This window comes from Electrophorus electricus, chromosome 3, assembly GCF_041902795.1.
Source record: "Electrophorus electricus isolate QZ-2024a chromosome 3, ASM4190279v1, whole genome shotgun sequence".
Classification (NCBI taxonomy): domain Eukaryota; kingdom Metazoa; phylum Chordata; class Actinopteri; order Gymnotiformes; family Gymnotidae; genus Electrophorus; species Electrophorus electricus.
This window is the reverse complement of record NC_137499.1, coordinates 39,570,853-39,596,971: the sequence shown is the minus strand read 5'-3', so window position 1 is coordinate 39,596,971 and position 26,119 is coordinate 39,570,853. Positions and strand designations below refer to the sequence as shown.

At 45.2% G+C, this 26,119-nt stretch overlaps 2 protein-coding genes across 2 annotated transcripts; both read right to left on the bottom strand.

The window, feature by feature from the left end:
• Nucleotides 1-4,782: 4,782 nt before the first annotated feature.
• On the bottom strand, nucleotides 4,783-6,535 carry LOC145653833 (heat shock 70 kDa protein-like). Its single transcript, XM_081708198.1, has one exon. It carries the CDS (start codon nucleotides 6,485-6,487, stop codon nucleotides 4,925-4,927), a length of 1,563 nt encoding a protein of 520 aa, XP_081564324.1. The 5' UTR covers nucleotides 6,488-6,535; the 3' UTR covers nucleotides 4,783-4,924.
• Nucleotides 6,536-21,755: 15,220 nt separating this feature from the next.
• LOC145653861 (heat shock 70 kDa protein-like) lies at nucleotides 21,756-23,664 on the bottom strand. Its single transcript, XM_081708447.1, has one exon. It carries the CDS (start codon nucleotides 23,662-23,664, stop codon nucleotides 21,898-21,900), a length of 1,767 nt encoding a protein of 588 aa, XP_081564573.1. The 3' UTR covers nucleotides 21,756-21,897.
• Between the last annotated feature and the right edge of the window lie 2,455 nt (nucleotides 23,665-26,119).

Sequence of the window (26,119 nt, the reverse complement as noted above, 5' to 3'; positions counted from 1 at the left end):
AACGTTTAAAACTGTTCCCAAAGACGCTGCCTATGAAATCTGAACATACACCTGTTCCCGTCTAGGCGTAAATTTTACGGACGGTCCTGTGGAAAATTTAGCTTGTGACCGGTGGATAAAACCTTACACTAGCAGTTAGCCAGTCGAAAAGATCAGATACGATCAGAACGGAGTCGGGCGGTTTGCCTTTATCGTGTGCTGTGTTGCTTTACGCCCTGTAATCTCCACCTCGCTGGGTGAACGGCTTATCCGTAAATAAGGTCAAGTAGCATACCGTCTATCCACAGATAAGAATTAATGGAAGAAATTAATTAGCTAACAGTATCTATGTAAATGTATGTATACACACCAACGGTGAAAGTTCCTGCCTCAAATCGGACACGTTTCAAAGCTTTAAAACTTGTCTCGTGAAATGACCGTATTTATACCTTTTTGTAGCCACATAGTGATGTCACAACGATGTGACGTCATAATGGACCGTGCCATTAGGCCTAGCGCTTTATTAGTAGGACTCTACTAATTTCAGAAGAAAATCAGTTAATTTCACTGACCTGTTTTATCAAAAATATTTCACGAATTTTAGGATACAAATTAATTTGCTACATTTCACGGAATGTATTAAATAACACTTCACAAGCTTCATGGTAGGATAGTCACTTAGTCTCACTAGGCCTGCCATCCTAAGATAATTGCCTTTGTCTGAGTGGTAAGCACTGAACATCAGGAGACGTTGTTGGGCTTCATTCCTTCTCACTGAGAATTCGTGGATAGGCAGCCCCGTACTGACTTTAGTTTAGCCTGGAACCGTAAATAACTTCCAAAACATAACAGCGATGTTTGTAAAGCAACGTTTTTTAAAACCAGAATCAGGAATGTTCATGAAAAAGAAACCCACATCAGCAATCAAAAGGAGAAATAGTGCAGGTCATTTCCCAGTTACTTTTGTTTTCTTTTACTCTGCTCTGTAGGCTTCAGCATAAATCCTTAGGAGGCCTCTTTGACAGGCCTCTAGGCGCCTCAGTCAAAGGCCTCTAGAGGACTCAGTCCTTGGTTCAAGGATGAACAGCCCGGCCAAGTGTTTGCTACCTGCTATTGTTGTTCTTGTGCCTTGGACTGTACTCGTGTTTTTTCACTTTTGACTCATACATTTGCCCCTTTTTCCTCTGCGTTCATTCTGGTTTTGACCCTGTTTTTGCCTTTGGACCTTGATTTTTGGCCGTACCCTGTTTTGTGCTCCTTTTGTTAAAACCCCTTACCTGCATATGGATCCTTCTCACCACTCTGAGCCTCATTTATTACATTAATATAAGCTGCTTGCTTTCATTTTAGTTGCTTTGTTTGATTTGCTAAGAACATGATGCTCAGATATCACCTCACATCACTTCTCTGTATGTTTTCTTAGACCTATTTAATTTCTGGCTTTTTTTGAACTATTTGTTTAGCATTGTCATTGTAGTGTTGAGTCTCCCAATACATGTAGGCTATCTTACTAATACTAAGTTCCTCACTGCACCTAACACTTTCCTAATGATGATGAGACTAGAAAGAACTGAAATGGTCTTAGAATCATTAAGTCACATAGCCTATGTTTTGCTGTATACTAAAACATTTCTACTGACAATGAAGTATAATAGTTATTGTAACAGATCTTAGTGTAATAGTGTAACATTGGGTGCTAAGAGTTGTTTGTTGTTTGCATTATTCAAACAACTTGGCACACAAACATCTGGTGCATGCAAATGTCACCAACTGCTAGATGATTCCAGAAAGCACTAGAGAACAGTCTAATATACTGAGTGCTGTTCAAGAATCTGGAATGGCCGATGAACAGTTAATGGTTATAAAATGTTATAAACCCACTGATGAACAATTAATACTTATAAAATGTTATAAACCCACTGATGAACAATTAATGGTTATACATGTTATGTGTTCTGCAGATCAACAAAAAATGTCAAATGCTAATCAGAAATGCCTAGCACAACAAATTTCTATTATGAGAGAGACCAAAAGAGCATGTGGGCTCCCAGGAGACATAGTTCCTGTCTGAAAAGAGAATGAAGCCAATCTTCATGGACCCGGGGCCAGCTCTTTAAAGGGAAGTCATCACCCCCCTTTTCCACAGTCTGCACCTGTGGACACAAACCCATGGGCACCCATGTGCTGGTACATGTAACAGCAAATGAAATCTAGAAATAACAACAAAATGTCTTACCCAAAAGAAGCCCCCAATGAAATATTTTTTGTTTAGGCATGCAGAATGTTCAGTGTAACCTATACCTGGTTTCTCTGACATAGGTTCCTTTTCCATCTTTTGTATGGTAAAGCATCAGTATCTCATCACTATTCACTGATCAAGCTCATCACTGCTGTCCTCCTCTTCATCTTCATCGGTGCCACCCCAACAGTCTCTCCTACTCAGAGCTCAAAGTAGGCCGGTACTCACTGGTACGCAGGACCGGCACGTCTACATTTTATTATTTGGCTTTTTTTTCTTTTTTTTGCGTAACAGCACTTCTCTAGCTGATGCTCATGTGTTCCTGTTCTCTCTACAATTCTATTACAGGACAAGTAACATTAATGCTGGACAAGAAACGGAACCTTAATGCTAGTCTACGTGATGTTAATGAGAAATAATGATGTTGGCTTGGCTCCAAAAGGGCACATACAGTCAGGCACTGACACAACAGAGCTTCAACCAGAACTAGTATTAAATATATGCGGGGACCTGGCCACCACCCTGGGCCAGCCAACCCACCCAGGCTCAGGCAAGGACCCAACCCAAACAAGGCCATTACTTTTTGGCTGTCTCTTCTTTTGTGTATCTCCACAGACTGCACACCAGTGTTGTTTATCTACAGTTCCCATATCATCCCAGCCATTCAACAGATGATGCAATTGCTCCAACTCTTCCTCTGACCCTTATCCATCTGAACAAAAAGACACATACGTTAGAATGCTGTTCTGACTGGGAAATCCCCATCAGTCTGGATCAGGATCAATGTCTCCAGCACCACTACACTGAACACTGTTACCCATAGTGTTGTGTGCTCAGTCCACTGTTGTTCACTTTGCTGACCCAAAACTGCAGAGATGCACAGCTTGAACCACGTCATCAAGTTCACTGATGACAGGCCTGTGGGGGGTCTCATCAGCGGGATGATGAGTCAGCATACAGAGAGGAAGTGCAGTGGCAAAGTCAAGAAACTGTCTCTGAATGTGGAAAAAACTAAAGAGATGGTGGATGACTTTAGGAAAGTACATGGTGATCAATCTCCAGTCAATATCAATATCCAGTCAATATCAATATCAGCTCCTTTGTGGAAATCATCACAAGCACCAAGTTCATTGGTGTCCACCTAGCAGAGAACCTCACCTGGACCCTCAAAACCAGCTCCATAGCCAAGAAAACCCAGCAGTAATTCCTACTTCTAGCTCATCCCCCTACCACTATCCTCACCATGTTCTACAATAGAGCGCATCCTGAGCAGCTGCTTCACTACCTGGTTTGGGAATTGCTCTGTCTCAGATGGCAAAACCCCGAGGAGAATAGAATGAACAGCCGAAAAGGTCCTCAGGGTCTCTCTCCCCACGGTCCTGGAAGAACATTATTTATATTTGTATGTTTATAGCTACTAAGACAATAAAAAGCGTCTTGACCTCTCTTTTGACCTCTTGATCTTTGTTTACCAGACTAGATCTTAAGTTATGGGCCACCCATTGTATTTCTTCTGTAACCAGGCCCCACCTTTGATCTTTATGCCCTTCTGAAGATCTGTCATTTTGCTGACTTCGAGTTGGCTTTATCTTGGTTTGAAGTTTCCGATTTCAAGGGGCACAGAGGAAGTGGCCTGTTGCTTGTATACTGTATCCTAGGATCTTGAGCATAACTATAGCAGTGGTATATACCAGTTTGTTGGTTTCAGTTATACAGGTTGTTGGTATTGTGCTTATTGCTGCATTTACATCTGCAAGCATACTGTCTGATGGTAGCTTACCACCAAGTTAGGTGAGCCTCAAGCAGTGGATGACAGTAGTTACCTTCTTCATGATCATCATCTGCATGGCCACAGTTGGACCACACAATGTCCACATTACAGTTTGGCTCTGGTGGATTCCAGGTGCAGTCTGCACTTTCTGTCTCAGATGCAATACGTGTTCTGTTTGGGCATCTTTACATTATTATTATACTTTACATACAAAATATAACAGAATCCAGTATTATTTATTATCTTTTATATACGGTGAATATAAAGTTTTTCCTTCTTTTTATATTGTATATTGTACAGCAGAAACCACACATACACATGCACCCCTGTAACTATAGTGATTAGTAAATCATGCCTTCTAGCACTGATGAAACATAAAAGGGGTCAATTATGAAAAAAAAAAAAAGGTATATAATTTAATGTGATGTGAGCTTCACATATAGTGCTGCTGAGTATTTGTAGGACTAACACACCATTTCAGTTTAATTACATTTATTTAATTAGATTTCAGGAGCTCAAAAAGCTAAAAATGTTTTTTATGTTTCCTTAGTTTTTCTTCTTAATATATTTATTTTCATAAGAAAGATTACATTATGGACTGTCAAGACCACAAATTTAAGCCATTTTGTCCAGATCATTTTATTAACAATAAATATCAAAATATATTTAGATGAATATTTACAACACCGTAATATTTACCTTTTTGTAAAATGTTTCACTGGAAAAACATTGTAATGACAAATCTCACATATTGATAGTGTTACAAGGTTCTAAACGTTATTAATGCACTAGCAATGACAAAAGATGCTATTGTCCACATCAGCTAATTCTCCACATGCTGTGAAGCACAACTGAACAATACAGGCAACAACATTTTCTTCAGGAGAAACTAATTCAAAAAGAGCACTCTGAGTCCATACAAGAAGTTCACGTCCCTAATCGACCTCTTCAATAGTGGGCCCCTGGGTGCCGGCCCCTGAGCGGGCACGGGCCTGAGCTCCACAGCTTCCAGCTGGCATCCCTCCATGGTACAGTTTGGCGATGATGGGGTTGCACACCTTCTCCAGCTCCTTCAACTGATGTACGTACTCCTCCTTTTCAGCCAGCTGGTTGTTCTCCAGCCACATGATGGCTTGGTTGCACCTCTCAATGACTTTCTTCTTGTCATCCTCACTGATGTTGTTCTTCAAGTTCTCATCTTCCACACTGTTCTTCATGTTAAAGGCATAGGACTCCAGAGTGTTCTTAGCAGCAATCTTCTCTCTCTGCAGGTCATCCTCTGCCTTATGTTTGTCTGCAACCTGCACCATCCTCTCAATCTCCTCCTTGCTCAGCCTGCCCTTATCGTTGGTGATGGTGATCTTGTTCACTTTGCCAGTGCTTTTGTCCACTGCCGACACATTCAAAATGCCATTGGCGTCAATGTCAAAGGTCACCTCAATCTGAGGGACTCCTCGAGGTGCAGGTGGGAGGCCCGTCAGCTGAAACTTCCCCAGCAGGTTGTTGTCTTTTGTCATGGCTCTTTCACCTTCGTAAACCTGGATCAGAACACCGGGCTGGTTGTCTGCATATGTGCTGAAGATCTGGGTCTGCTTGGTGGGGATGGTGGTGTTGCCATTGATGAGAGCGGTCATGACTCCACCTGCGGTCTCCATGCCCAGAGACAGCGGGGCCACATTCAGCAGCAACAGGTCCTGGACATTTCCAGATGTGTCGCCCATTAAGATGGCAGCCTGAACTGCGGCACCGGAAGCCACTGCCTCATCTGGATTGATGCTTTTGTTCAACTCTTTGCCGTTGAAGAAAGGCTGCAAAAGTTTCTGGATTTTGGGGATTCTCGTAGCACCTCCAACCAAGACAATGTCATGGATCTGGGATTTGTCCATTTTGGCATCTCTAAGGGCTTTCTCCACAGGATTCAGTGTTCCCCTGAACAGGTCAGAGCACAGCTCCTCAAAACGTGCTCTGGTAACAGAAGTGTAGAAGTCAATGCCCTCATACAGGGAGTCGATCTCGATGCTTGCCTGAGAGCTGGAGGACAGGGTTCTCTTGGCCCTCTCACAGGCTGTGCGCAATCTCCTCAGTGCACGCTTGTTCTGGCTGATGTCCTTCTTGCACTTCCTCTTAAACTCCTCCACAAAATGGTTGACCAGGCAGTTGTCAAAGTCCTCCCCACCCAGGTGTGTGTCTCCTGCTGTTGCTTTCACCTCAAAGATGCCATCTTCAATAGTCAGGATGGACACATCGAACGTACCCCCTCCTAAGTCAAAGATCAGCACATTGCGCTCTCCCTGCTTGCCTTTGTCCAGGCCGTAGGCGATCGCTGCAGCTGTGGGCTCATTGATTATCCTTAGGACGTTCAGCCCAGCAATCGCACCAGCAAATTTGGTTGCTTGCCTCTGAGAGTCATTGAAGTAGGCAGGTACAGTAATAACAGCGTTGGTTACCTTCTGACCCAGGTAGGCCTCTGCAGTTTCCTTCATTTTCACCAGGACCATGGAGGAGATCTCTTCAGGGTAAAAGGACTTCTTCTCTCCTTTGTACTCAACTTGCCCTGATAAAGCCGTTGGTTTACTCCTCCTCGCTCGTGCGTTAGTTACCTGTCCGTGAACGCTGTGTCTTCCACGAGCTGCTGCTCGCGCTTTATATTCAAGCAGGTAACGCCCCCCTTCACCTCACGACAGTTCTAGAGGTTTCTCCATTGCGCGAGCTCACCAACCGCGAGTCAGCCAGCGACGCCGCCAGTCCAACTGTAGACTACTGATGTCTCTGAGACCGAATTAGTCCGTAGAAATGAAACAAAGATCCAGGATGGTCTGAAAGGGGACAATACCAACAAATAACCAAACAAGTTGGAAAATGGGACATAAATGGGAAAGCGGAACCACATAGGCTATGTAAATGACTATAAATAAATGTTTTACTTTATCATAAAATTACTTCAGTCATTCCGGGCCAACGTAACGTTTCCTATTTCCCCACATTTAAGGACTGCTGTATATGTTATATTGTTCAATAAATCTGTATACAAAAGGTATTCATTAAACGTGTTTTTACTTAGATTAGTTTCAGTAGGACATTCGAGTAAAAGCAACAGAAAAAACGTGGTCCGTCCAGAACTTTCCCCCGCTGTGGTCTTGCGTCAGTGGTGGGCGTGGCCGCATCAGCTTGCTTTATTCTAATTGGTCTGATTCGCACGAGCGTTGGAGAAACAACGAGAAATGTCAGGAAGTGAAGGGAGAGCGGTGTGGCCGGGAAGTTCATAAAATCAGAGGATTAATAAAACTGCGAGAGGGAACATGTGGATGCAGTGATCGAATACTCTGGGTCATTAGAGAGGGAAACACATTCACATGGCAAGCAGGAGACAAAACCAAAACAAAGACACGTGGCCATGGCAACGCGAAGGGTTGGTCTTCAGCCCGCCCTTCGCCATGGCCTGCCACTCCCTACGCTGAAGATGGAAATCACTGGACTGTATAAATTCTTATTGATAAATATTTATTATTCAGTACAGACACTACCTGAGATTTTCAGATCATTCCAAGGGGTTCCTACTTTTGCTAGGCCACATGCGCTTGAATACCTGACATACGGAACTGTTATGAGTTGCTCATAACAGAAAGAGGAAGAATGAAAAGCAATTTTGCTTTTTGATTTTAAAGAAGCGAAACTATCCCTTAGCTTATTTTGACTCAGTAATATGCCATAATTACATATGTGAATTCGTCAAAGACGAATTATTTGGGTTTCTATGTGCTTATATAGTTGATATGCTCTGTACTTGTGAGGTAGACGGTGGGCAGTTTATCTCGTATGCTGATCCCGCTCTCGTTTTGGAACGGGAACAAGGCCCCTGAACGTCACTAACTTTGTGGACCTGGTGAGGAAAACAAATACTAATTGTGACTTTTTTCATTCCCAATTTTTGGGGAAAAAAGACCTAAAACACTGGCATACACCTACATGATCTTACCTGACCTCACTAACGAAACCTTTTCTCCTAAGGGGATTTGGCACGAAATGACCCAAAGTTACCTGCCTCAGATGTTGAAGGCTGCTCATTGTCCTCCTCGGGACTGCTTAGATATACATCTTCCGTCTCATGGAGCATGCCAGCATCTTACATATCTATGGCGTTAACCTTTACTGAATTCCTCAAAGAAATCAGAATTTCACATTAAGTAGCTTAGCTATTTCTTACCTATAACTAGGTTAGCTAGTTAGCAGTAGCTAGATATCAACACCGTCAGACGTGTCAGTTATCGGTTTTACAGCATTTGTCATGAACATATCAGAGTGTTGATGCTGATCCTGATACCGTTAGTGAGGGTAAGTAGCTAACATTAGCTATGTTTGGTAAGTTGATGTTTAGCCAAACAGTAGCAAGCTAGCTAACTGAACTGTCTGGTACGTGTCATGAGATTGATGATGTGTCCTTAGGTAGGGGGGGCTACTGGGACTGTGTAATAACTTTGCCTACGTGGTTATGCTGAGTGCTGCCCAAGACATTTTAAAACAACAGGAATCTCAGAACACAACAGTGCGTGCAAATTATAGGTCTGTATATGCTTGTCTGCCTGTATTACAGTGTGCCTAGTTGCCTGCAGAAAAATTATCTTGTCACACAATTACAATAAATAATTTAATTTGCCAGAATAAAATTAATAAATGGCATCTAAAATTTCTCATACTGAATGCCTACCTCAGTGTGGCTATCTGTACAGGAAATGCACTGAAGCACTTTTGTAAGCTGTTCTGGAAAAGAGCCATCTGATAAATGCCATAAATGCTGATGAAGTTGCCTGGTAGCAGAGGGTACATGCTGAGTTGGCTGAGTGTGTTGCCCTGTGTATTTTGTAGACTCCAGCACCAGGTCTGCAGCAAACAAAGAGTGGAAACAGCAGCAACTCGAGTCGCTATGACTGCAACCCTGTGTCAACTGCAGTAAGTCTCTCGCATGCACAGAAACGAATGATGCATCCTGTATGTGTCCCATACCCTGATAGTTTTATCAACACACTGTCATTACATGTGCTAGTTATTTTCTTTTTTTGAACTGTGCCATGATGCAAGTTAATTGGCTTATTGTAAAGATGTGTTGGTATGCTTACAGACCTATTATTGTGTCTGTTCTGTCATATGCTATAATTCTTCTCTCTGTCTTCAGGCGGTCCTTCTGGCTGACATCATACCCACTCTACTAATCAAGCTAACAGCACTGTGTTTCTTACAAAAATGGTTTATGGGTACTGGCTACAAATATGTAGTATGAAAGGTCACAGTTTGAATTAGGAACACAAGTCTGACTGCCTAACATCAGTACCAGGGTGTAGATTTTCAGGGCCAAAAATGGGCCAAAAAAGATTTAACTAACTCTGAAAAGTCAAAAATTGCAAAAAGTGTTTCAGAGGGATGTAGCACTCTTAAAATTGCTAAGCTGTTGGGGCGTGATCACAGAACCCTCAAAGGTTTTGTTGCAAATAGTCAACAGGGTCGCAAGAAACGTGTTGAGAAAAAAAGACGGAAATTAACTGCCAAAGATTTGAGAAGAATCAAAAGTGCAGCGACCAGGAACCAATTATCCTCCAGTGCTGTCATATTCCAGAACTGCAACCTATCTGGAGTGCCCAGAAGTACAAGGTGTTCAGTACTCAGAGATATGGCCAAAGTAAGGAAGGCTGAAACCTGACCACCACTGAACAAGACATATAAGGTGAAATGTTCTTGTCATCACTGACAACCAGTTCTTGTCATCACTGACACATTTAAGAAGGCTAAATTAAAAGTCGTGGTGTTGTTCCAAATGCATAACTGCTTCCATACAGCAGAAACCACACATGCACATGCACCCCTGTAACTAGTCATTAGTAAATCATGACTCTTGTAGCACTGAAGAAGCATAAAGGCGGTCAATTAATTAAAAAAACAAACGAACAAAAAAAAAAACCATATATTTAATATGACGTGAGCTTCACATATACTGCTGCTGAGTATATGTGAAGAGAGGCAGGATTGGCGGGTGGGGATTGCCGGGTGGGGCTTGTCATAAATGATTTTGAGCTGTTTCATTCTAAATAGTTTAGAAGAGTGCAGATCTGCAAACTCCATCACAGTTTGGGCATCTGAAAATTACATGGACCATAAATATTTTTTATATTGTAAATCTGTGTAGTTTTATCCATCTTGCAACTTTTATTTCACTGTTTATATTGTACACTCAATTTGATCAGGTTTTATGTTCTATGATTTTATTATCCAGTGCATTACCATTATGTTTGTACTGTTTTTTATCTTGTGTGTACTATTTTGTTCTGAAGTTTTGAAAAGCCCTATACAACTAAAGTTTACTTATTATTATTATTATTATTAATAGTAGTAGTAGTACTAGTAGTAGTAGTAGTACAATCAAACGGTTTAGTTTAATGGTTTAGTTGGCTTTATTGAAGCTTCATGTTTTAATTCAGGCCACATGATCATAGTGATCTGAGTGTAGTCCTCTTCCTCCTCTTCATCTGTGATGGGCACAGTGATGCCAATCTGTCCATCCTCATCTAATATGGATGAAAGTAGAGGATGGTTGCACAGCGTCCATTTTCATTTAGTCAAAGAAATAACCTGATAAGCCTGCCTGCATGGCATTAATGTTACTCTAATGCAGCATATTTACCTGTGGAACAGGACATCCTGCGTGACTGAGCTCAGCGATGGCAGGCTTGGGAGTTCCGCATGCAGGCAGGCAAGGAGGGAGAGAGGCTGGGGAGACAGGCAGGCAGGCAAGGAGGAAGGCTGGGGAGGCAGACAGACAGGCATGCAGGGAAAGAGGGAGGGAGGTAGGAATGGAGGGAGGAAGGCTGCAGAGGCAGGCAGGCATGCAAGCGGGGAGGGAGGGAGGGAGGGAGGGAAGCTGGGGAGGCAGGTAGGCAGGAACTGAGGGAGGCCGAGGAGGCACAGAGGGAGGCTAAAGAGGCATACAGGCAAGCAAGCAGGGGGGGGAGTGAGGGAGGCAGGGGAGGAAGGGAGGCCATCAGGGAGAGAGGGAGGGAAGCTGGGGAGGGAGGAAGGCTGGGAGGCAAGCATGTAGGGAGGGAGTGAGAGAGGCTGGGGTGGGAGTGCGGCAGGCAGGGAGGCCAGCAGGGAGAGAGGGAGGGAGACTGGGAAGCTGGCAGGGATAGAGGGAGGAAGGCTAGGGAGGCAGGGGAGGAAGGGAGGCCAGCAGGCAGGCAAGAAGGCAAGCAGGTAGGGAGGGAGTGAGAGAGGCTGGGGTGGGAGTGCGGCAGGCAGGCAGACAGGGTGGGAGGGAAGGCTGGGGTGGTAGGAAGAGAAGGATGCTGGGGATACATGCAGCCAGACAAGCAACATGTGACCCGTACTCCAGGGGAAGGCTGGGAATACATGCGGCTGGACAATTAGAATGGAGACCCAGACTCCGGGTGGAGGCCGGGTATAACCAGAGCTGGACGATTTGAATAGAGACCCAGACTCCAGGGAGAGACTGGGGATACATGCAGCTGGACAAGCAGCATGGAGTCCCAGACTCTGGGTGGAGGCTGGGGATACATACGGCCAGAATGTTTGAATGGAGACCCAGACTCCAAGGAGACCCTGGGGATGCATGCGGCTGGATGAGCAGCATGGAGACCCAGATTCCAGATGGAGGCTGGGGATACATACAGCCAGAGGATTTGAATTGAGACCCAGACTCCTGGTGGAGGCTGGGGACACCCGGAGCTAGAAGATTTGAATAGAGACCCAGACTCCAGGGAGACAGTGTCAATACATGCGACTGGACAAGCAGCATGGAGACACCGACTCCGCATGGAGCCTGGGGATACATACGGCCAGAGTATTTGAATAGACACACAGACTCTGGGGAGACTCTGTGGATACATGTGGCTGGACGAGCAGCATGGAGACCCAGACTCCGCGCGGAGGTTCATGATACATGCTGTTCATTTGGCCAAATCTAACCCCAGTCTTCCTCCCTTGCTCTTTCCCTACCCTCCCTCCCTCACTGCCTGCCTTTCTCCTTCACTCCCCAGCTCCCCTCCCTCCTTGCCTATCTGTCTGCATGCCTGCCTCCCCATACTTCCTCCCTCCCTCCCTTCCTGTCTCCTGCCTCCTTCCCTCCCTTTCTTTCTCTCTGCCTGCCTCCCTCCCTGCCTGCCTGACACAGTGAAGCATTCACCCTTGCCACGCTCACTCTCCATCGTTACGCAGAAAACATGAGACGAAGCTTTCAGCTGGGGGCTGACGATGAGTCTTGAAGCTGGCTGGAGCAACAGTCTGTCCATCCTTGTCTAAAATGGATGAAAGTAGAGGATGTTTGCACAATGTTTATTTTCATTTAGTCAGAGAAATAACTTGATAAGCCTGCCTACATTGTGTTAATGTTACTCTAATGCAGCATATTTACCTGGGGAACGGGACATCCTGCGTGACTGAGCTCAGCGATGGCAGGCTTGGGAGGTCCGCATGCAGGCAGGCAAGGAGGGAGAGAGGCTGGGGAGGCAGGTAGGGATAGAGGGAGTGGGGCTGGGGAGGCAGACAGATAGGCAGGCAGGGAAAGAGGGAGGAAAGTTGGAATGGAGGGAGGAAGGCTGCAGAGGCAGGCAGGCATGCAAGCAGGCAGGTAGGCTGGAACTGAGGGAGGCCGAGGAGGCAGAGAGGGAGGCTAAAGAGGCATACAGTCAAGCAAGCAGGGGAGGAGTGAGGGAGGCAGGGGAGGAAGGGAGGCCATCAGAGAGAGAAGGAGGGAGGCTGGGGAGGCAAACAGGTAGGGAGGGAGGGAGAGAGGCTGGGGTGGGAGTGCGGCAAGCAGGGAGGACAGTAGGGAGAGAGGGAGGGAGGCTGAGGAGGGAGCAAGGGAGGCTGGGAAGCTGGCAGGGAAAGAGGGAGGAAGGCTGGGGAGGAAAGCAGGCAAGTAGGCAGGAACTGAGGGAGGCCGAGGAGGCAGAGAGGGAGGCTGGAGAGGCATACAGGCAAGCAAGCAGGGAGGGAGTGAGGGAGGCAGGGGAGGAAGGGAGGCCATCAGGGAGAGAAGGAGGGAGGCTGGGGAGGCAAGCAGGTAGGGAGGGAGTTAGAGAGGCTGGGGTGGGAGTGCGGCAGGCAGGCAGACAGGGTGGGAGGGAAGGCTGGGGTGGCAGGAAGAGAAGGATGCTGGGGATACATGCAGCCAGACAAGCAACATGTGACCCGTACTCCAGGGGAAGGCAGGGAATACATGCGGCTGGACAATTAGAATGGAGACCCAGACTCCGGGTGGAGGCCGGGTATAACCAGAGCTGGACGATTTGAATAGAGACCCAGACTCCAGGGAGAGACTGGGGATACATGCAGCTGGACAAGCAGCATGGAGTCCCAGACTCTGGGTGGAGGCTGGGGATACATACGGCCAGAATGTTTGAATGGAGACCCAGACTCCAAGGAGACCCTGGGGATGCATGCGGCTGGATGAGCAGCATGGAGACCCAGATTCCAGATGGAGGCTGGGGATATATACAGCCAGAGGATTTGAATTGAGACCCAGACTCCTGGTGGAGGCTGGGGACACCCGGAGCTGGAAGATTTGAATAGAGACCCAGACTCCAGGGAGACAGTGTCAATACATGCAACTGGACAAGCAGCATGGAGACTCAGACTCCGGATGGAGCCTGGGGATACATACGGCCAGAGTATTTGAATAGACACCCAGACTCTGGGGAGCCTATGTGGATACATGCGGCCAGACGAGCAGCATGGAGACCCAGACTCCGCGCGGAGGTTCATGATACATGCTGTTCAGCTGGCCACATCTAACCCCAGTCTACCTCCCTTCCTCTTTCCCCACCCTCCCTCCCTCACTGCCTGCCTGCCTTTCTCCTTCACTCCCCAGCTCCCCTCCCTCCTTGCCTATCTGTCTGCATGCCTGCCTCCCCATCCTTCCTCCCTCCCTCCCTCCGTTCCTCCCTGCCTGCCTGACACAGCGAAGCATTCACCCTTGCCACGCTCACTCTCCATCGTTCTGCAGAAAACATGAGACGGAGCTTTCAGCTGGGGGCTGACGATGAGTCTTGAAGCTGGCTGGAGCAACAGTCTGTCCATCCTTGTCTAATATGGATGAAAGTAGAGGATGTTTGCACGGTGTTCATTTTCGTTTAGTCAGAGAAATAAGTTGATAAGCCTGCCTACATTGTGTTAATGTTACTCTAATGCAGCATATTTACCTGGGGAACGGGACGTCCTGCTTGACTGAGCTCAGCGATGGCAGGGTTTGGAGGTCCGTAACCAGGCAGGCAAGGAGGGAGAGAGGCTGGGCAGACAGGCAGGCAGGGAAGGAGGAAGGCGGGTGAGGCAGGCAGGCATGCATGCATGCATGGAGGGAGGGAGGGAGGCTGGGGAGGCAAGCAGGCAGGCAGGCAGGAAGTAAGTAAGGAAGGCCGAGGAGGCAGGGCAAGAGGGAGGGACGCAAGCAAGCAGGGATGGAGTGAGGGAGGCTAGGGACGAAGAGAGGCCAGCAGCGAGAGAGGGAGGGAGGCTGGGGACGCAAGCAGGCAGGCAAGAAGGCAAGCAGGTAGGGAGGGAGTGAGAGAGGCTGGGGCGGGAGTGAGGCAGGCAGGCAGACAGGGTGGGAGGGAAGGCTGGGGTGGTAGGAAGAGAGGGAGGCTGGGGATACATGCAGCCAGAGAAGCAACATGTGACCTATACTCCAGCGGATGGCTGGGAATACATGCGGCCAGACAATTGGAATGGAAACCCAGACTCCAGGGAGAGGCTGTGGATACATACAGCCAGAGGATTGGAATGGAGACCCAGACTCCAGGGAGACCCTGGTGAGCATGCGGCTGGATGAGCAGCATGGAGACGCAGACTCCAGATGGAGGCTGGGGATACATATGGCCAGAGGATATGAATGGAGACCCAGACTCCTGGTGGAGGCTGGGGACATGCGGAGCTGGAGGATTTCAATAGAGACCCAGACTCCAGGGAGACAGTGTCGATACATGCGGCTGGACAAGCAGCATGGAGACCCAGACTCCGGATGGAGGCTGGGGATACATACAGCCAGAGGATTTGAATGGAGACCCAGACTCCTGGTGGAGGCTGGGGACACCTGGAGCTGGAAGATTTGAATAGAGACCCAGACTCCAGGGAGACAGTGTCAATACATGTGACTGGACAAGTAGCATGGAGACCCAGACTCCGCGCGGAGGTTCATGATACATGCTGTTCATTTGGCCACATCTAACCCCAGTCTACCTCCCTTCCTCTTTCCCCACCCTCCCTCCCTCACTGCCTGCCTGCCTTTCTCCTTCACTCCCCAGCTCCCCTCCCTCCTTGCCTATCTGTCTGAATACCTGCCTCCCCATCCTTCCTCCCTCCATCCCTCCCTTCTTTCCTGTCTGCCTGCCTCCTTAGACTCCCTCCCTCATTTTCTGCCTGCCTCCCTCCCTGTCTGCCTGCCTGGCACATTGATGTGTTCGCCCTTGCCGCACGCTCACTCCCCGTTGTTGTGCAGCAAACATGAGACGGAGCTTTCAGCTTGGGGCTGACGATAAGTTTTGAAGCTGGCTGGAGCAACAGTCTGTCCATCTTCGTCTAATATGGATGAAAGTAAAGGATGTTTGACCCACTGTCAGAAAAGCATTGCTAAAAACAAGTGTTTATCTCGGCGTCGTATAATTGTGATGGATTGGACAATTTGGAACTGGTTCCCGATTCCCGTCACTTTGCTTCATGATTGAAAACGTTGATTGTGTATTGAAAACAGATGGGGTTTTTTATATAAGTGGCTGTGAATAGATTTGCTTTTGCTATTAAAGTGTGTTCTTCCTAACATCATACCTTCTCAGATTCACTATTAATTTGAGTTGTCTCTTGTTTATAGTCTCAGACTGCTACTTATGTATCTTACACAAAATTGAATGTTTCCCATTGCAAAGCCAAGACTATTCTGACATATTAAAGGAAGTGTTATTAAAATGACTTCATTCTGGTTACCATGGTATTAAGACTGGAACGCTTTGAGAATACCAACTCCGGACAGATAAACAGAAAACCTATAGTAGAGATGATGCATAAAATGACTGCTTGATGAAAATAGATATTTACTCTCATGTGCAGGAGAAGCTGCCGCATCTCTCGCCTCCTTCAGTGTCTGCTGCTCCTCCCTCGTCTTCCTCGGCCACTTTCCCGGCGTCCCCTCATCCGCTGCCTTGTGGTGTCCCAGGTGGAAAAGGAATACTCACACTGCGATGTGAGGGGTTGGTGCCGATGTCTACTCTATACGTAAAAGGATGGATTCTGTTTCAACGAAAATCCGTGTCAGTTTAAAACCAGGGTAACATGGTAAACCACAAAGTTAGTTTTCAGCTCATGAGGCACAGCTTTGGAAATACCCGAGACAAATGCCAATAATTACCAATATCTGAGCTGCGTGATTTTATCCCCAACACTTCTTAAAATTGTATTAAGAAAATATAACTATTTCCTTACAAGCTTGATTTCGCGTCAATTGTAACATATAATTCGATGAAGAAGTTGTTTTGGTCTATAAATCTAATCGCATTATCTTCTTAATGACAATCGGAACACGTTCGCGCTAATATTTTGTTGACACAATGACGAAATAATACACGCTTGTTTCACCAAGACCAGTCGCGATGCACGCGCCCATTTAACAGGCGTAATAATGACCGTTGCTAAGCAACCTGCGCTGCTACGTAGCAAAATTGCTACTCGTACTCACTGTGGCAAGATAGTTCGCTGTTTCCTACTAGATTACCAAGTATAGAGCAAAACAAAACCCACCGACAGTGAAATACATAAATCAATCGAATTACATAGTTCATATAAACCACACTGACCTCTAAACAAAGCAGTGTAACAACAACGGTTACCTCGGTTACCAATTTGCTCCTAAGTCTCTGAATCAGGCCTGCGTTGTTATAGCTAGACATCAGAAGAACTGCAACGATGTCTGCATCGCAGCCACCCTGCTATTGCAACGTTTAAAACTGTTCCCAAAGACGCTGCCTATGAAATCTGAACATACACCTGTTCCCGTCTAGGCGTAAATTTTACGGCCGGTCCTGTGGAAAATTTAGCTTGTGACCGGTGGATAAAACCTTACACTAGCAGTTAGCCAGTCGAAAAGATCAGATACGATCAGAACGGAGTCGGGCGGTTTGCCTTTATCGTGTGCTGTGTTGCTTTACGCCCTGTAATCTCCACCTCGCTGGGTGAACGGCTTATCCGTAAATAAGGTCAAGTAGCATACCGTCTATCCACAGATAAGAATTAATGGAAGAAATTAATTAGCTAACAGTATCTATGTAAATGTATGTATACACACCAACGGTGAAAGTTCCTGCCTCAAATCGGACACGTTTCAAAGCTTTAAAACTTGTCTCGTGAAATGACCGTATTTATACCTTTTTGTAGCCACATAGTGATGTCACAACGATGTGACGTCATAATGGACCGTGCCATTAGGCCTAGCGCTTTATTAGTAGGACTCTACTAATTTCAGAAGAAAATCAGTTAATTTCACTGACCTGTTTTATCAAAAATATTTCACGAATTTTAGGATACAAATTAATTTGCTACATTTCACGGAATGTATTAAATAACACTTCACAAGCTTCATGGTAGGATAGTCACTTAGTCTCACTAGGCCTGCCATCCTAAGATAATTGCCTTTGTCTGAGTGGTAAGCACTGAACATCAGGAGACGTTGTTGGGCTTCATTCCTTCTCACTGAGAATTCGTGGATAGGCAGCCCCGTACTGACTTTAGTTTAGCCTGGAACCGTAAATAACTTCCAAAACATAACAGCGATGTTTGTAAAGCAACGTTTTTTAAAACCAGAATCAGGAATGTTCATGAAAAAGAAACCCACATCAGCAATCAAAAGGAGAAATAGTGCAGGTCATTTCCCAGTTACTTTTGTTTTCTTTTACTCTGCTCTGTAGGCTTCAGCATAAATCCTTAGGAGGCCTCTTTGACAGGCCTCTAGGCGCCTCAGTCAAAGGCCTCTAGAGGACTCAGTCCTTGGTTCAAGGATGAACAGCCCGGCCAAGTGTTTGCTACCTGCTATTGTTGTTCTTGTGCCTTGGACTGTACTCGTGTTTTTTCACTTTTGACTCATACATTTGCCCCTTTTTCCTCTGCGTTCATTCTGGTTTTGACCCTGTTTTTGCCTTTGGACCTTGATTTTTGGCCGTACCCTGTTTTGTGCTCCTTTTGTTAAAACCCCTTACCTGCATATGGATCCTTCTCACCACTCTGAGCCTCATTTATTACATTAATATAAGCTGCTTGCTTTCATTTTAGTTGCTTTGTTTGATTTGCTAAGAACATGATGCTCAGATATCACCTCACATCACTTCTCTGTATGTTTTCTTAGACCTATTTAATTTCTGGCTTTTTTTGAACTATTTGTTTAGCATTGTCATTGTAGTGTTGAGTCTCCCAATACATGTAGGCTATCTTACTAATACTAAGTTCCTCACTGCACCTAACACTTTCCTAATGATGATGAGACTAGAAAGAACTGAAATGGTCTTAGAATCATTAAGTCACATAGCCTATGTTTTGCTGTATACTAAAACATTTCTACTGACAATGAAGTATAATAGTTATTGTAACAGATCTTAGTGTAATAGTGTAACATTGGGTGCTAAGAGTTGTTTGTTGTTTGCATTATTCAAACAACTTGGCACACAAACATCTGGTGCATGCAAATGTCACCAACTGCTAGATGATTCCAGAAAGCACTAGAGAACAGTCTAATATACTGAGTGCTGTTCAAGAATCTGGAATGGCCGATGAACAGTTAATGGTTATAAAATGTTATAAACCCACTGATGAACAATTAATACTTATAAAATGTTATAAACCCACTGATGAACAATTAATGGTTATACATGTTATGTGTTCTGCAGATCAACAAAAAATGTCAAATGCTAATCAGAAATGCCTAGCACAACAAATTTCTATTATGAGAGAGACCAAAAGAGCATGTGGGCTCCCAGGAGACATAGTTCCTGTCTGAAAAGAGAATGAAGCCAATCTTCATGGACCCGGGGCCAGCTCTTTAAAGGGAAGTCATCACCCCCCTTTTCCACAGTCTGCACCTGTGGACACAAACCCATGGGCACCCATGTGCTGGTACATGTAACAGCAAATGAAATCTAGAAATAACAACAAAATGTCTTACCCAAAAGAAGCCCCCAATGAAATATTTTTTGTTTAGGCATGCAGAATGTTCAGTGTAACCTATACCTGGTTTCTCTGACATAGGTTCCTTTTCCATCTTTTGTATGGTAAAGCATCAGTATCTCATCACTATTCACTGATCAAGCTCATCACTGCTGTCCTCCTCTTCATCTTCATCGGTGCCACCCCAACAGTCTCTCCTACTCAGAGCTCAAAGTAGGCCGGTACTCACTGGTACGCAGGACCGGCACGTCTACATTTTATTATTTGGCTTTTTTTTCTTTTTTTTGCATAACAGCACTTCTCTAGCTGATGCTCATGTGTTCCTGTTCTCTCTACAATTCTATTACAGGACAAGTAACATTAATGCTGGACAAGAAACGGAACCTTAATGCTAGTCTACGTGATGTTAATGAGAAATAATGATGTTGGCTTGGCTCCAAAAGGGCACATACAGTCAGGCACTGACACAACAGAGCTTCAACCAGAACTAGTATTAAATATATGCGGGGACCTGGCCACCACCCTGGGCCAGCCAACCCACCCAGGCTCAGGCAAGGACCCAACCCAAACAAGGCCATTACTTTTTGGCTGTCTCTTCTTTTGTGTATCTCCACAGACTGCACACCAGTGTTGTTTATCTACAGTTCACATATCATCCCACCCATTCAACAGATGATGCAATTGCTCCAACTCTTCCTCTGACCCTTATCCATCTGAACAAAAAGACACATACGTTAGAATGCTGTTCTGACTGGGAAATCCCCATCAGTCTGGATCAGGATCAATGTCTCCAGCACCACTACACTGAACACTGTTACCCGTAGTGTTGTGTGCTCAGTCCACTGTTGTTCACTTTGCTGACCCAAAACTGCAGCGATGCACAGCTTGAACCACGTCATCAAGTTCACTGATGACAAGACTGTGGGGGGGTCTCATCAGCGGGATGATGAGTCAGCATACAGAGAGGAAGTGCAGTGGCAAAGTCAAGAAACTGTCTCTGAATGTGGAAAAAACTAAAGAGATGGTGGATGACTTTAGGAAAGTACATGGTGATCAATCTCCAGTCAATATCAATATCCAGTCAATATCAATATCAGCTCCTTTGTGGAAATCATCACAAGCACCAAGTTCATTGGTGTCCACCTAGCAGAGAACCTCACCTGGACCCTCAAAACCAGCTCCATAGCCAAGAAAACCCAGCAGTAATTCCTACTTCTAGCTCATCCCCCTACCACTATCCTCACCATGTTCTACAATAGAGCGCATCCTGAGCAGCTGCTTCACTACCTGGTTTGGGAATTGCTCTGTCTCAGATGGCAAAACCCCGAGGAGAATAGAATGAACAGCCAAAAAGGTCCTCAGGGTCTCTCTCCCCACGGTCCTGGAAGAACATTATTTATATTTGTATGTTTATAGCTACTAAGACAATAAAAAGCGTCTTGACCTCTCTTTTGACCTCTTGATCTTTGTTTACCAGACTAGATCTTAAGTTATGGGCCACCCATTGTATTTCTTCTGTAACCAGGCCCCACCTTTGATCTTTATGCCCTTCTGAAGATCTGTCATTTTGCTGACTTCGAGTTGGCTTTATCTTGGTTTGAAGTTTCCGATTTCAAGGGGCACAGAGGAAGTGGCCTGTTGCTTGTATACTGTATCCTAGGATCTTGAGCATAACTATAGCAGTGGTATATACCAGTTTGTTGGTTTCAGTTATACAGGTTGTTGGTATTGTGCTTATTGCTGCATTTACATCTGCAAGCATACTGTCTGATGGTAGCTTACCACCAAGTTAGGTGAGCCTCAAGCAGTGGATGACAGTAGTTACCTTGGTCATGATCATCATCTGCATGGCCACAGTTGGACCACACAATGTCCACATTACAGTTTGGCTCTGGTGGATTCCAGGTGCAGTCTGCACTTTCTGTCTCAGATGCAATACGTGTTCTGTTTGGGCATCTTTACATTATTATTATACTTTACATACAAAATATAACAGAATCCAGTATTATTTATTATCTTTTATATACGGTGAATATAAAGTTTTTCCTTCTTTTTATATTGTATATTGTACAGCAGAAACCACACATACACATGCACCCCTGTAACTATAGTGATTAGTAAATCATGCCTTCTAGCACTGATGAAACAAAAAAGGGGTCAATTATGAAAAAAAAAAAAGGTATATAATTTAATGTGATGTGAGCTTCACATATAGTGCTGCTGAGTATTTGTAGGACTAACACACCATTTCAGTTTAATTACATTTATTTAATTAGATTTCAGGAGCTCAAAAAGCTAAAAATGTTTTTTATGTTTCCTTAGTTTTTCTTCTTAATATATTTATTTTCATAAGAAAGATTACATTATGGACTGTCAAGACCACAAATTTAAGCCATTTTGTCCAGATCATTTTATTAACAATAAATATCAAAATATATTTAGATGAATATTTACAACACCGTAATATTTACCTTTTTGTAAAATGTTTCACTGGAAAAACATTGTAATGACAAATCTCACATATTGATAGTGTTACAAGGTTCTAAACGTTATTAATGCACTAGCAATGACAAAAGATGCTATTGTCCACATCAGCTAATTCTCCACATGCTGTGAAGCACAACTGAACAATACAGGCAACAACATTTTCTTCAGGAGAAACTAATTCAAAAAGAGCACTCTGAGTCCATACAAGAAGTTCACGTCCCTAATCGACCTCTTCAATAGTGGGCCCCTGGGTGCCGGCCCCTGAGCGGGCACGGGCCTGAGCTCCACAGCTTCCAGCTGGCATCCCTCCATGGTACAGTTTGGCGATGATGGGGTTGCACACCTTCTCCAGCTGCTTCAACTGATGTACGTACTCCTCCTTTACAACCAGCTGGTTGTTCTCCAGCCACATGATGGCTTGGTTGCACCTCTCAATGACTTTCTTCTTGTCATCCTCACTGATGTTGTTCTTCAAGTTCTCATCTTCCACACTGTTCTTCATGTTAAAGGCATAGGACTCCAGAGTGTTCTTAGCAGCAATCTTCTCTCTCTGCAGGTCATCCTCTGCCTTATATTTGTCTGCAACCTGCACCATCCTCTCAATCTCCTCCTTGCTCAGCCTGCCCTTATCGTTGGTGATGGTGATCTTGTTCACTTTGCCAGTGCTTTTGTCCACTGCCGACACATTCAAAATGCCATTGGCGTCAATGTCAAAGGTCACCTCAATCTGAGGGACTCCTCGAGGTGCAGGTGGGAGGCCCGTCAGCTGAAACTTCCCCAGCAGGTTGTTGTCTTTTGTCATGGCTCTTTCACCTTCGTAAACCTGGATCAGAACACCGGGCTGGTTGTCTGCATATGTGCTGAAGATCTGGGTCTGCTTGGTGGGGATGGTGGTGTTGCCATTGATGAGAGCGGTCATGACTCCACCTGCGGTCTCCATGCCCAGAGACAGCGGGGCCACATTCAGCAGCAACAGGTCCTGGACATTTCCAGATGTGTCACCCATTAAGATGGCAGCCTGAACTGCGGCACCGGAAGCCACTGCCTCATCTGGATTGATGCTTTTGTTCAACTCTTTGCCGTTGAAGAAAGGCTGCAAAAGTTTCTGGATTTTGGGGATTCTCGTAGCACCTCCAACCAAGACAATGTCATGGATCTGGGATTTGTCCATTTTGGCATCTCTAAGGGCTTTCTCCACAGGATTCAGTGTTCCCCTGAACAGGTCAGAGCACAGCTCCTCAAAACGTGCTCTGGTAACAGAAGTGTAGAAGTCAATGCCCTCATACAGGGAGTCGATCTCGATGCTTGCCTGAGAGCTGGAGGACAGGGTTCTCTTGGCCCTCTCACAGGCTGTGCGCAATCTCCTCAGTGCACGCTTGTTCTGGCTGATGTCCTTCTTGCACTTCCTCTTAAACTCCTCCACAAAATGGTTGACCAGGCAGTTGTCAAAGTCCTCCCCACCCAGGTGTGTGTCTCCTGCTGTTGCTTTCACCTCAAAGATGCCATCTTCAATAGTCAGGATGGACACATCGAACGTACCCCCTCCTAAGTCAAAGATCAGCACATTGCGCTCTCCCTGCTTGCCTTTGTCCAGGCCGTAGGCGATCGCTGCAGCTGTGGGCTCATTGATTATCCTTAGGACGTTCAGCCCAGCAATCGCACCAGCAAATTTGGTTGCTTGCCTCTGAGAGTCATTGAAGTAGGCAGGTACAGTAATAACAGCGTTGGTTACCTTCTGACCCAGGTAGGCCTCTGCAGTTTCCTTCATTTTCACCAGGACCATGGAGGAGATCTCTTCAGGGTAAAAGGACTTCTTCTCTCCTTTGTACTCAACTTGCCCTGTTAAAGCCGTTGGTTTACTCCTCCTCGCTCGTGCGTTAGTTACCTGTCCGTGAACGCTGTGTCTTCCACGAGCTGCCGCTCGCGCTTTATATTCAAGCAGGTAACGCCCCCGTTCACCTCGCGACAGTTCTAGAGGTTTCTCCATTGCGCGAGCTCACCAACCGCGAGTCAGCCAGCGACGCCGCCAGTCCAACTGTAGACTACTGATGTCTCTGAGACCGAATTAGTCCGTAGAAATGAAACAAAGATCCAGGATGGTCTGAAAGGGGACAATACCAACAAATAACCAAACAAGTTGGAAAATGGGACATAAATGGGAAAGCGGAACCACATAGGCTATGTAAATGACTATAAATAAATGTTTTACTTTATCATAAAATTACTTCAGTCATTCCGGGCCAACGTAACGTTTCCTATTTCCCCACATTTAAGGACTGCTGTATATGTTATATTGTTCAATAAATCTGTATACAAAAGGTATTCATTAAACGTGTTTTTACTTAGATTAGTTTCAGTAGGACATTCGAGTAAAAGCAACAGAAAAAACGTGGTCCGTCCAGAACTTTCCCCCGCTGTGGTCTTGCGTCAGTGGTGGGCGTGGCCGCATCAGCTTGCTTTATTCTAATTGGTCTGATTCGCACGAGCGTTGGAGAAACAAAGAGAAATGTCAGGAAGTGAAGGGAGAGCGGTGTGGCCGGGAAGTTCATAAAATCAGAGGATTCATAAAACTGCGAGAGGGAACATGTGGATGCAGTGATCGAATACTCTGGGTCATTAGAGAGGGAAACACATTCACATGGCAAGCAGGAGACAAAACCAAAACAAAGACACGTGGCCATGGCAACGCGAAGGGTTGGTCTTCAGCCCGCCCTTCGCCATGGCCTGCCACTCCCTACGCTGAAGATGGAAATCACTGGACTGTATAAATTCTTATTGATAAATATTTATTATTCAGTACAGACACTACCTGAGATTTTCAGATCATTCCAAGGGGTTCCTACTTTTGCTAGGCCACATGCGCTTGAATACCTGACATACGGAACTGTTATGAGTTGCTCATAACAGAAAGAGGAAGAATGAAAAGCAATTTTGCTTTTTGATTTTAAAGAAGCGAAACTATCCCTTAGCTTATTTTGACTCAGTAATATGCCATAATTACATATGTGAATTCGTCAAAGACGAATTATTTGGGTTTCTATGTGCTTATATAGTTGATATGCTCTGTACTTGTGAGGTAGACGGTGGGCAGTTTATCTCGTATGCTGATCCCGCTCTCGTTTTGGAACGGGAACAAGGCCCCTGAACGTCACTAACTTTGTGGACCTGGTGAGGAAAACAAATACTAATTGTGACTTTTTTCATTCCCAATTTTTGGGGAAAAAAGACCTAAAACACTGGCATACACCTACATGATCTTACCTGACCTCACTAACGAAACCTTTTCTCCTAAGGGGATTTGGCACGAAATGACCCAAAGTTACCTGCCTCAGATGTTGAAGGCTGCTCATTGTCCTCCTCGGGACTGCTTAGATATACATCTTCCGTCTCATGGAGCATGCCAGCATCTTACATATCTATGGCGTTAACCTTTACTGAATTCCTCAAAGAAATCAGAATTTCACATTAAGTAGCTTAGCTATTTCTTACCTATAACTAGGTTAGCTAGTTAGCAGTAGCTAGATATCAACACCGTCAGACGTGTCAGTTATCGGTTTTACAGCATTTGTCATGAACATATCAGAGAGTGTTGATGCTGATCCTGATACCGTTAGTGAGGGTAAGTAGCTAACATTAGCTATGTTTGGTAAGTTGATGTTTAGCCAAACAGTAGCAAGCTAGCTAACTGAACTGTCTGGTACGTGTCATGAGATTGATGATGTGTCCTTAGGTAGCAGATCTTGACACCGGTTGAGGAATCAAAGCCGATTTTGTTTAGTGTGTTCCACTAGTCAGATAACTAGCTAGCTAACTAAATGGATGAGGAAAGCAGTAATTTGTGTGAGGGAGTGTTGTTGGTTATGTGAACATTACTGATTATATTTGAGTAAACTCAACCCTTTACCTCTCTCTCTCTCTCTCTCTCTCTCTCTCTCTCTCTCTCTCTCTCTCTCTCTCTCTCTCTCTCTCTCTCTCTCTCTCTCTCTCTCTCTGTGTGTGTGTGTGTGTGTGTGTGTGTGTGTGTGTGTGTGTGTGGGCTACTGGGACTGTGTAATAACTTTGCCTACGTGGTTATGCTGAGTGCTGCCCAAGACATTTTAAAACAACAGGAATCTCAGAACACAACAGTGCGTGCAAATTATAGGTCTGTATATGCTTGTCTGCCTGTATTACAGTGTGCCTAGTTGCCTGCAGAAAAATGATCTTGTCACACAATTACAATAAATAATTTAATTTGCCAGAATAAAATTAATAAATGGCATCTAAAATTTCTCATACTGAATGCCTACCTCAGTGTGGCTATCTGTACAGGAAATGCACTGAAGCACTTTTGTAAGCTGTTCTGGAAAAGAGCCATCTGATAAATGCCATAAATGCTGATGAAGTTGCCTGGTAGCAGAGGGTACATGCTGAGTTGGCTGAGTGTGTTGCCCTGTGTATTT

Coding starts and splice junctions, on each gene's coding strand:
- LOC145653833 (XM_081708198.1), bottom strand. CDS start 6,487: ATGGTCCTGGTGAAAATGAAGGAAACTGCAGAGGCCTACCTGGGTCAG.
- LOC145653861 (XM_081708447.1), bottom strand. CDS start 23,664: ATGGAGAAACCTCTAGAACTGTCGCGAGGTGAACGGGGGCGTTACCTG.